Genomic DNA, 12,422 nt, shown 5'->3' with positions numbered 1-12,422 from the left:
TTTATGTATGACTGTATATTGGGTTCAACCAATACTAAACCAGTATCTGAAAAGCTAGGGTGTAAACTAGCTTCACCCTCCTCTCACCCCCTAAAGGTCCCATCTCAATACCAAAAGATTGCCAAATTCCGGTAATCACGACCACACAGGTAGAAACCGCACTCTCCACAGCTAAGAATACAGCATCCATGGGACCAGATGACATCCCGGGCTGTGTACTACATGAACTACAAAATGAACTGGCACCTTACCTAAGTGTCATATTTAATCATAGCCTCACCGCAGGCTTCGTCCCCACTGAGTGGTGCACAGCTACAGTTATCCCACTCCACAAGTGGGGATCCACCTTGGATCCTGGGAACTACCGTCCCATCAGTCTGATGAGCCTGATCTGCAAGGGCATGCAATGCATTATCATGGAACTTATAAACAAAGACATTGGCAACTTTTAAACACTGGACCCCACCCAGTTTGGGTTTGTGAAGGGTCGATCTTGTCTCCTGAACCTGATTGACTTCTTTGAATCAGTCTCCAGAGCTGTGGACAAGGGTAAGGTGGTCCACACAGCCTATCTAGACCTTGCCAAGGCCTTCGACACCATCCCCCACTCTGGAATCATAGATAAACTTACTAAGCTGGGCATAAATGCCTACATCACTTGATGGTTTGCCAACTGGCTTACTGACAGAACCCAGACTGTAAAAGTAGCCAACTCCAAATCCAGCTCCAAACAAGTGACACGTGGAGTACCTCAGGGTTCAGTCCTGGGACCGCTCTTGTTTGGCATCTACTTCTCTGAAGTACAGGCCAACACTAAGGGACTCTGACTAACAAAGTTTGCAGATGACTGCAAACTGGGAGCCATTATTGAATCCCCAAATGATATGGATATTCTACAAAAAGGGCCTTACAGAAACAGATGCTTGGTGCCAGAGCCATGGGCTCAAGCTTAATGCCAAGAAATGTATAGTTATCCCCTCTGGGAAAAAACATGTACCCATGAATTACCACATAGGTGGCAGTACATTAAACACTGAAAGTATGATGAGAGACTTAGGGACACAGGTAGACAGTGGTCTCACCTGCAATAAGCACATCGCCACAACAGTCAGGAAATCCTTCTATGTGGCACACCTCATCACTAAGGGCTTTTCATCCAGAAAAAAGGAGGTCATTGTCCCATTGTACTCATCCCTCAATAGACCCATTATAGAGTATAATGTCCTGTTTGGTATGTACCTCACAAGACATCTGCAACAGCTGGAAAGGCCGCAGAAATACCTCACTAAAAGAATCACAGGCCTAAAGCAGATGCCAGATGCTAACCATCTAAAAAAACTCCAGCTATACTCTGTGGCATATCGTCTACTCAGAGGCGATCTCTGCTTAACATACAAAGCCATGTCAAACCCTGAGCTGTTGGACATGCTCCACTTAAAGAACTCCCAATCTCTCAGAGCCACATGCTCTAGGGATCTAAACCTTGTCATCACAATGAACAAAACATGCTAGAGGGATAGGTTCCTGACACAGAGACTCCCCATACTCTGGAATAGACTACCCATACATGTCAAGCAGAGCACCTCCTTGGCCCTCTTCAAAAGGAACCTTGATGATTGGATGGAGATAGGAAATTCACCCCGGGGATCATGTCAGTCACCCTGCTAGACAGGGGTCCAAGGAAGTAAATATTGTGGGAAGAAATATCCAGGGAATTGTTATGGCTAGGCTTGTATAGGCCCTATGGACGATAGCCTAGTACCAACCTATGAACCTATGAACCTATATATGGTAAGTCCAGACCTCTCTGATGGATAGGATCCTGTATCTTAGCCTGTGAGATTCTAGAGCAATTCATCACCCAAATAAATTTTCAAATGTGCCCAACTAGGTTAGTTAGCCGAGGGATAACTGTAACAGGAGGCAAAGGGACTGTTTGAGGAGGATATGTGGTAAGTATCAAGGGGACCATCATTATACGTTGATGAAAAGTTAGGAATAGCAGTTCCCATGTTCTGAATATGTAAAAGATCTTACACTCATTTTTGCTAAGGTTGGAAAATAATGACACTTAGTATTTTTTATTCTCGGTTAATGAGATAAGATCATTACAGCTTATCAGAGGAGCAAAAACTGTGTTTTAGCTGCTTTGCTTTGTAAGTGTTAATTTTAGAGCTTAAAAATTTTTCGAACATCACCAAAAAGGAAACAATATTCATGCATAAATCTGCAAACAGCAACAATGTATGTCTGTGTCCCTCTGTTTCTATCGGCTGAATATTTTGTGTCCTAAGAGCATGGGCCAAGAACTCCAGCATATAATGGGGAGGGGGGGGGGGTTGACATCCCTGCCAAGTTCTTCTAGTTAAATTGATTGGTTTGGACAGAGTTCCCACAATCTTATTTTTAAATCCCTCAAACATAGAGATAAGCAGGTCAAAAAAGTTTGTCAGGAATTGGATTTTTTTGAAAGTGCAGCATAAGACGGTTATGTGAAATTTAACTCAGTCAAAGACAATGCAGCATTCATATGGTAGGTCCTATGAGATCATAAAGCAATTCCACTGATCTTCAAAGTAACTGTTTTAACCATGCCTTGCATCTGAATCCTCATTATGAAGCTGTATGGGACTTAATGAATCAGCTGGGGCAGTAAGAAGTGGATTCCTGTGGTCACAATAAAAGCATATTGTTTATATTAAGTATTGCAGTATTTAAAATGAAAATGGGCCTTAAGAAGCGATGAAGGTATTAACCTTACCCATCTCTGGGTAACAGAGACTATTCTTTTTTTTTTTTTTTTTTTTTGCTGCATGAGACATCTTTCATAAACATTAAGAACGTTGGAAAAAACATTTCTGGGAAGTCCTGAGTAACTCCATGGGGAGTTTGTCAGGGCCTGTGACCTTAACTCTAGGAGCCTCATGTCTCATTACCTGTAATACTCTCAGGGAGGTTAGGCTTAGAGGGTATTCTGTTTACATGGTGAGTGGAGTAGGGAGCTCAGGACCGTTCCAGAAGGCATGTTGCTTTTCTATGAATGATTAGAGGAACCTGCGGTTAAATGAAACTGCTGGTAATATTGAGGAAGGAAGTAAAGAATGTAATTTCCTTAGGAAAGGGGTTCACTTTCATCTGGTTCCTTAATCTGTAAGAGTATGACCTTCACATATGTTGGCTTGGGTGAGCTATGGATTTATCTGCTTTTAATTAAGGCACAGTCATGATGTCATCTTTCCTGCTCACCATCTGTGCAATCCTGTTCCTAGCTTTCTAATCTAGAGCTACTTTGGCACAACAAAAAATGAAGTATGATACTGTAATATTGTTAATAAGCATGCCAATAAGCATGCCAGGATCCAATTCAGTCTTATCTCTCCATTCCCAGATGCTTTTTCTTTAATAGTACCTGTTAAGGCATTCTTCATGGCATCATAGCCCAGGCTATGCCCATATTATTGTAATGTCTGTTCATCTTTGTGATTCACCTTTGTGACTGATAACATTATTTTAGTTGGTTAATTAAAATCTTCTGGATTTGATTGTTAATGCACACCTTTTGTTTGCCCATTGTTTTATTTCCCATTTTGTATACCTATAGGGATTAATTACTGCTAAATATCATTCCTAGTGTATTCTTGTATGCTGTTATAGTGTGCGTTTCTGTCATCATATCTGCCTTAATTACCTAATTACCATGTTTGTCTCATCTCTGACTTAGCTCATGGTTGAAAAAAGGCCTGTATGAAACAATTCACTCTCCTAGCACAAATAAATGCACATAAACATGTGTGTGTGTGCGTGCGTGTGGGTGCGTTTGTGCGTGCATGCATGAGTGTGTGTGTGTATGCAGACAAAAAGAGAGACAAGACAAAATTATTCTCCATGTAGTCTAGAAAAGAAGTTAAAATATGTTCCTAAGTGACATTAATGGCTATTTATGAGGTAATTAGTGATTACCTCTGAGCATTTCAAGTAAATTCATTGCTCAGATGTCTGCTAAACCGCAGTTATTATTCCCTACATTATGATGAACGATCATGTCTCCAAGGAGTTATACTGACACATTAACTACATTTGCTTATTGGGTTATGCAACTTGTGATAACAAAAACTGCAAAAGTGCTTAAATACTTCCAAATCACTTTGTTTATGTATGTATATATGTACATATTTAATTTCATTTTGTTTTACTGTGTGATTCTCACTGTGAGAAAACTCCTTTGCATGGTTATATGGATGCCTTGAGAGAGATTAGACTTTAGAAAATAAAATAAAAACCATTGCAAAGAAGTAGCAGTTCTAATTAGCATCTGTTCATCAATTCACACCGGCTGTAACAGTAAGCCATCAAATCAAGTAATGGCAAAGGTAACTCAGGCAGGTTTGCATTTATTTTGTTATTTATTTCACATATAAGAGGACTGGACTAAGGACCATTTACTTACAGAAAAATTAGATAACGGAGATTTGCATAAATTCACCTGAAATAATGAACAGTATATACACTTAATCACAAGTCAGGGTAGGTTATAAAACCAACAACACTGAAACAACAAAAAGGAAATAAGCAGCAGTCTTTTTGGAGGAAGGACTGAAACAAAACGTGTGTCTACTCTTACATGTCAATGTACAGATAGTTAACATGTCATCAATGCTACTGTTTCGTCTGTGTCCACATTCCAAAAGTGAACCTTTCATTTTGCTTTGAATGATCAAAAGGATGCTCATGGCCTGATAAATGTGGGCATATAGTGCCAAACAGATGTAGCAAAGGTAAGATGAGCCACAGTGCAGATCAGCTGGATTTTACCCAATTACATTAGAAAGTGAATGACAGTACTTCATGGACAACAGTCTGCAGATTTATGTTTCTAGGATCTTGTTAGCTCTTTCAATGAGAGCTGTAGTAAGGGTCAGGTGAATGGGGATAGTTGTCCTGGGTAAACTCTACTAGGGGACACATTCTAATGAAAGAAGTGCCACTCAGTCGCTGCAAGCAGGGTATACAAACATTTAATTGATCACTGCTGTGTAGCTGACAGAGTCTGGCTTGCTGCACTGGTGTGTGACTGATAGCAAGAGCTGATGATCTGTTCTAGACTTGCAAGTCTGTAAACAGTATCATGATTTTAAATACTGCATGTAGCCTGGCAAGTGAAGAGACCAATGGGCAAATCTTACACTGTGTTGATTGCATCCATGTGTGTTTGTGTATGTGTCCATGTGTGGGTCAGTTTTAGGTGTAGCAAAAAGCTATCACACAGATACATATATGAAAAATATGTTTTTGCTAATAAAGAGCTTTTTTTGCCCTCAGTTCTAGGTGATGCTATATTTTTTAAAGATATTTTTTGCCCTTAGTTCTAGGTGATACTATCTTTTCTAAAGACAGAAGCTTTGCTGGGGAAAATAACTGACCTGTGTGGTGTTGGGTAGCTGTCCTGCTGCCCCTAATAAGGTTCCACTGTAGGAGGCTTTGTTTACAAACATCAAACCACTGCTTTGCACAGTCTGCATTGTTCTTACAGTGAATCTAGGATCTAGGGGAGAGAGGTGACTACTGGAACTGTGTATTCCAGTCAAGGCGGTAGTATACATCTTGTGTATTTAAAATTATTCAGCCATTAGTCAGGTAGTTGTTGTATTAGAAAGTGTATTAGGTAGTGCCTCTAGTGTGTTTAAAAAGTTGACTATCACACTCATGAGCAAGCAAACACACACACATACATACATATATACATATATATATATATATATATATTGTTGTGACTTTCGGCTTTTCCCGGTTAGGGGTCGCCACAGCGGAACTCCGGTCCGCTAATGATTGGCAGTTGATTTTTACGTACTGAGTTGCCAGCCCTGATGCACAACCTTTAACAAAGGTATGCCCATTCACGCATGTCTCCACACAGAAGACGCTCTAACTGAGAGTCGAACTGGACAGCGTCTTACTGTGAGGTGACAACGCTACCGCAGTACCACCACCGTGGATTATACATATATATATATATATATATATATATATATATATATATATATATATATATATATATATGGGTGTATATTTGGACGGCGCAGTGGTGCAGTGGTAGCGTTGTCGCCTCACAGCAAGAGGTTCCTGGCTGGGGTGCCTTCTGTGTGGAGTCTGCATGTCGTCCTTGCATTTGTGTGGGTTTCCTCCGGGTGCTCCAGTTTCCTCCCACTTTACAAAGACATGCATCTGGAGCATTTCTCCCCAGGCCTCTGCTGAAAATTGGCTCGTACCAAGTTGGACTTTCCCAGTTAACAAATGTAAAATAAATAAAAATAAATATATATATATATATATATATATATATATATATATATATATATATGGACTGAGCGAGAGATAAAACTGAGCAGTAGAGCAATAGAGTGCACTCAGCCTTTGCAGTGAGAAAAGTCTGGAATTCGACCTTGTGTTCCTTATATATTGCTTTTAGATTGTAGCCTCTGCCTGTCATTGTTTACCTGTGGCCTCCATTCTGCTTGTAAGGTGAAGAAAATCAATCTCTGTCCAAATCTTAAAGCTTATTATTAAAATAACTGTAAAACCAAGCACCATATTCAGTTCTTCTTGAAAGTAACAGACATTTATTAGATGAGCACTGCTACAGCACTCAGGTTTTAGTTTCTTTTTTTTTTTAACTGTAGCAAACTGCTTGCTAGATTATGCTTGCTACAATGTAGCAAGCAGTTGCTACAGTTTAGTCCACACACAGAGTACTATAGCACTCAGAGTTGACCACAAATGCAATAACAGCTTTTAAAAGCCAGTATTGAACTAAAGAGCAATCTGGATGATGGCTGGCCAATCATGTCCCCTTACACTTTGCACCTGAGGCAGTTGCCCCTCTCGCCTCACCCTAGCTGTGCTATATATATATATATATATATATATATATATATATGTGTGTGTGTGTGTGTGTGTATGTATATATACGTGTATATAAGGATTCACTTTATAATCTCGAAATACTGAAATATTCAATTTCAGTATCTTGAGACTATAAAGCCAAAAACTCAAAAACCCGAAAACCAAACCCGTAAAAGTCAAAACCGCGAACGTAAACAAAACACTACACCACATATACAAACAGAAATACATCTGCCTCCTGACACTACAACAAAGCAAAACAACACACACGAACACAACAAAATAAACACACACAAACACCTACCATTCCTATAAGCACGGGGGCAAACACCCTGCACCCCCCATGTGGGGGGCTGCGCCCTCCACACCCCCGCTACTTATATATACTAACTCTGAGGTCGCACTAAACACCGAAAGACAGAAAACTCACCACCACACATTCTACACCCCCCTTGCACAAACACACATCACATACATATGAACACCACCACTCTCAACACTGACACACTCTTACCTACCTATCCTAACCCACACCTAAAACTCACCAACACACTCACAAACACACAAACCCTTCCCAAAACCCTTAAAAAAACATAACACTTACCTAACGTGCCATCAGTACCTCGGGTTCGACATTTCTGGGTTTGATATTCTGCAGTTTCACGTAACTGCAGATTTGACACTTTGGTCTTGAGATACTGAAATTCGACATTTCAGTATTTCGAGATTCCAAAGTGTTTCCGTATATATATATATATATATATATATATATATATATATATATATATATATATATATATATATGGGTTCCCTTCAGATGATCGAACTTTTAAAAGCTTGACTTTCATATGGCCGAGATCATATGATTAAACATTTAAAAGTTTGAACGATCTGAATGGAGATCTCCATACAGTGCGGAACAGGAAGATTTCCCTTTTCTACAACGTAGTGTGATATCAGAGTTAGTATATTTAAATAGCAGTGGGTGTGGGGGGTGCAGGGGGGGCTTGCCTGCTAAAAATGTTTATTTTATTTATTTATTTATTTTTTGTTTTATTTATTTATTTTTTACATGTTCAAACTTTTAAATGTTCGATCATATGGTCTCGGCCATATGAAAGTCGAACATTTGAAAGTTTGATCATGTAAAGTAGACCCATATATATATATATATATATATATATATATATATATATATATATATATATATACATATATACATATACAGCTATATGAACATTGCAGTGAGAGAAAATATTGTAAGGTAGATTGGATAAATCTGAACCACACTGAATGGTGTTCAACTCAAAGCCTGAAAGACTGTCTTTATGCCTAATTTTTTATCCTTTGTTTAGAAAATAGCAGTTTTAGACATACTTCAGCTTTTCAAAAGCCATTATTGGAATTATGGGTAAAAAAAAAGGTGATTAAACAGATACAGGGTGCTAAGATAAGAGACTTACCATCCATGGAGTGCACGGTTTCAAATGCCACAATCTTAGGCTTTTTAGGATCAGACTTCTTCAACAACTGCTCCAAATGCTCTACGTCATTGTGGCGGAAGACATATTTTGGAACACCACTGTTCCGGATTCCTTGGATCATGGAGGCATGGTTTCCTGCATCTGAGTATATCTCACAACCTGTTGGAATATAGAGAGATCAGAGGCATGTACTTTTTGTCTGTTGTTGCACTGCTAGATTCAGAGAGATCAACAGTCATTTGTATTTTTTATAAATCCTAGTACCATCTACTGTAAAGTGTCATAAAACCTGTAAACAGCAATAAGAATGCAAGACAAGAGCAAGCCATTTAGTGAGCAGCTCTGTTAGTTCAGTTACTTACTCAATATATTTGTTTAGTCTGTGTGATTTGAGTGAGATTCAGATGTTAAATGTTTGAAAAGTCAGGACCTGCACTGGCAAGTCCAATAATGTAGAGACTGAATTACTGAGAATCCACTCACATATACTGACTCCTAAATTGCCATTTCTCAGAATATTGTCTTTTCTCCAAGTTATGATGATCTTAGAGTTGGTATGTATAACTTTGTGGGGTGTGGGAGGCTTGCTGCCTATCAGGGTTGTTTCCCTCCCCTGCAAAAAAGAAGTTTAAAGGAGAAAAGCGATGTTTGATATTTGCTCTTCTGGATTTTTGATCTTTTTTTGCCATCTGTCCCAACATTTCAACAGGGAGCCAAGTATATTTATACACAAATGCATGTTTTCAGGGATGATCATGATTTTTTTTTGCTTGGCTAAATTACTTCATCAGAGTCACATGAGTTGCAAGTAGAGTTTGCAGGACTCAGGCCAACATCTGCAGAAACTCATCCACAGTTTATTACATGAACTATTAAGCCATATACATTTAGCAAACACAGATGGAAAGGCAAGTACAATCTGGACAGTCACACATGTACTGCATAATGAACTCAGTGTTTTTCTTTCGTTCTCTGTCTCCTTGCATCTAACCATCAGCTTGCCCTGGGTCCTCACTTCTACCAGACCTTTCTTAGCTTCCTCTGGGCCAACCTAGACCCAGGTCCGGAGCCAGTGAGGAGACTGAGGACCCTGTGGCAGCATGATAGAGTTGTCATGGAAGTGGTTTACTTATATGTCATAACTATTTCCCCTTACCTCTGTTCACATTTGTGCCATCTTCTGGGATGGACATAAAATAAGGCAAGCTTGTGTATCATCCAGCCTTTGCTATGACTCAGTCACTCTCCTTGCCTCTGTTTGATAATGCCTTCTCTTGCATTGCCAGCCTCTGCTGGAGATCTCACACGAGGGATGTGCTTCAGTGTGTGTCCTCCTTCTGCAAGATAGGTGCCCCCATCCTCTCCCACCAGCACTTCAAACGCTCAAGCCACTAACTGAACCCATTTTACCTAGAACATAGACAAAGCTTTATCCTTCTACATCATAGTTTTGACTATAGTGAACTTAGTTTTGGGGTACATTTAGAACCATAATCATCATCATCATCATCATCCACCTCCTTTTTTCCATTTTCAACATGGGGTTAGGGTGTTGCATCAACTGTTATCTTTCTAGATACAATGCTACTCTCCTACCTTCTTTAGTGGTCATGCATGACTGTTGGAGGTCTTCTCTAATGTAATCTAGCCACCTCTTTGCTGGACATCCTCATTTCTTCTTACCTTCTTCCTGTCTCTCCAAATCTTCTTCAGTAGATTGTCTTCTGCTTTCCACATCATTTCTAGTCCATCCTACTCTTGAGTAGTAGACTCTGGATGCCAAGACAAGTGGCTTTGCGGCACTGACCTTCTATCTTGTCTCCTGGAAACAGAGGATGCCCAGCCTCCTCCTTACCATCATGTCATCTACTTCCAAGCTGCATTGTGTCAGTGAACCTATACTGAGTTTAGCAGTTCTTAATTCAGGTTTGGCAGGTTGACTGGTTTTATGTCCAGGTTTTGCTCAACAGAGCTATACCAGGTAACCCAAGCTGGACAACTGGCCACAAGCCTGCAGCTTATTGATTCAGGGCTTTTGAACTTTATGGTGAACACACACTGGCTAACAGAGGCAGACCCCCTTCCACTGTTAGCGTGGGTCCCTGATGTAGCTTGGAGTAGGCCATGTCCTTAACCTACATATCAGCAGCAAGGACACATGCCCATTTTTGGCAACATTAGACAACTTGATCAAATCACCTAGAGCCAATTCATTGACCAGCTAGCCTTGCCATGGTGTATAGTTGTGCACCACATTGATGCCTAAAGCAGTTGATCTATACAACTTGTTCAGTGATAGACATGCACTGCCTGGAGTCTGTCCTGCTGCTCTTAACTCCATTCAATTTTTGGTTGAGTGGAATCACCCATTATGTATTTTTACTGAGGCGGGGGAAGGAACCCCACAGAGGGACAGGTAGAACATGTAACTCCATAAAGGCATTGGCTGGAGGTCAGGATTGAACCTTGTACCTGGTCTGGATCAAACAAGCTAGCTTTAAAATAATACATAGATCTGTATGTTTATTAATATGTGTGTATAGTTTTTAACAATGCATACATATTCAAGTATTTTTCATTACACACTCAGATAGATGAGTATTAGCTGTTTTATGTTGTGATTTTACAGAAGTCATAAGTTGAGGCAAAATATTTACTTATAAAAAATATTCCTTTTTCACATGTTCTGTCTGGCCTGATTTTTAAAATCCTCCCTTCATTTCTTAGTAATGGTTATAAAAAAATTCTCACCAAGTCAGATCTCATTTCTATGAGGTTATATTTACTAATGCAGATACTTGTGTCCTCTGCAAAAAAACATTAATTTTACTTTGTGCCTTTCTGCAGGACCTTTCGTATTTTCATAGCAGCCTCCATGCCCATGTCAGAACTGAAAGCTGGAAAACTCTTGGCTGTGTTGATTTTTTGTTTTCTGTGGATGTATCCTTGCATTCAAATGTCTGCTGTATTGATTGCTACTTATTTCTTAACTTGTCTAATTTTGAGTGCTTTGAAATGGGCACCTTCTGCATGCCTTTATGATCAAGTTTATTATTTACTGTTTCCTTTTATCCTTAGAAGCACCAAGTGCACTATTTTGTATATTTTTAAATGAATTAAACCGCCAAATTTGAGCATTCCTCTGATTTTTGCTGTTTGATCTGTCATCATTTCCATGTCTATGTTCAAGTCTTATGGAAGATATTTGTTTTATCTGCACAGAGGCAGATTTCCCCTTCAAGCACTCCCGAAGTCACTGATAAAGTCATGAAGAACCATCTGCTTTCTTCAGCTGTCTTCTGTTGCCAAGGGCCTTGAGGCTGGGAAAGCAGAACAGTTTGCCATTGTACAATTTTGTGTCCCTGTAGGTAATTGATTCAGTATGGTCTTCTCTTGCACAGAGTTGCAGCACCACAAACACAATATCCCTTACTGAAAATTCACCTGCTAATAGTATTTGCTTTCTAACACCCATCTTTGTTTCGGAAGTACTAGTTATCACTGGAAATGCCTCAGATACAATGAGTGCTGTTTTTCACTTCTTAATCTGGTATTTTAAAACATCTGTGACTCCTGAATATCTTTTATCCTCATGTATTTGTATTTCTTTTCCTCTTGTGCACTATTTTGAGCTTTCATACTACATTTTGCATGCCAAAGATGAAGATCAGAGGTCACAGGTCACAGATACGATCTAATCACCATTCAGGAGGCTGGTGTATTCTGGCCTGTGATGCATTTAGGTCAGCATTTCATCATTATTACATAGTTCTTCCTAGACTAAGAAGTAATCGCCTCTTTAATGTACGCCAGACCAATGTTCCATTTTTATCAGAGCTTTGATAAATTATTTTAGGAGAATTTGAAGGCAGCACTTGTTAAATCAGTTTTTAAATAGCTTCTTTATATATCTTTATTCATTTCCAGAAAACTCTGAAACATTGTGAAATACTGTTTCTCTTTTTGTGCTACTTCATTTGGAGTTATCAGCCAGATCTTACATCTATTTTAGACCCCTTATTAAGAGATGTAATATAT

General features: G+C 39.3%; 1 protein-coding gene across 2 annotated transcripts in view; it reads right to left on the bottom strand.

Annotated features, from left to right (window-relative positions):
* The window catches only part of LOC122792914 (5-aminolevulinate synthase, erythroid-specific, mitochondrial-like), a 199,260-nt gene that overhangs the window by 101,477 nt on the left and 85,361 nt on the right, over positions 1-12,422 (bottom strand). For both annotated transcript variants that reach the window (XM_044060480.1, XM_044060489.1), the window contains exon 7: positions 8,364-8,543. In XM_044060480.1, the coding sequence (XP_043916415.1) occupies positions 8,364-8,543 (180 nt within the window). The remainder of the gene's footprint in view (positions 1-8,363; positions 8,544-12,422) is intronic.

This window comes from Protopterus annectens, chromosome 1.part0 (genome assembly GCF_019279795.1).
Source record: "Protopterus annectens isolate FY-2018-M chromosome 1.part0, PAN1.0, whole genome shotgun sequence".
Classification (NCBI taxonomy): Eukaryota; Metazoa; Chordata; order Ceratodontiformes; family Protopteridae; genus Protopterus; species Protopterus annectens.
The sequence above is the reverse complement of the archived record's forward strand: the minus strand, read 5'-3'. Positions and strand labels throughout refer to the sequence as shown.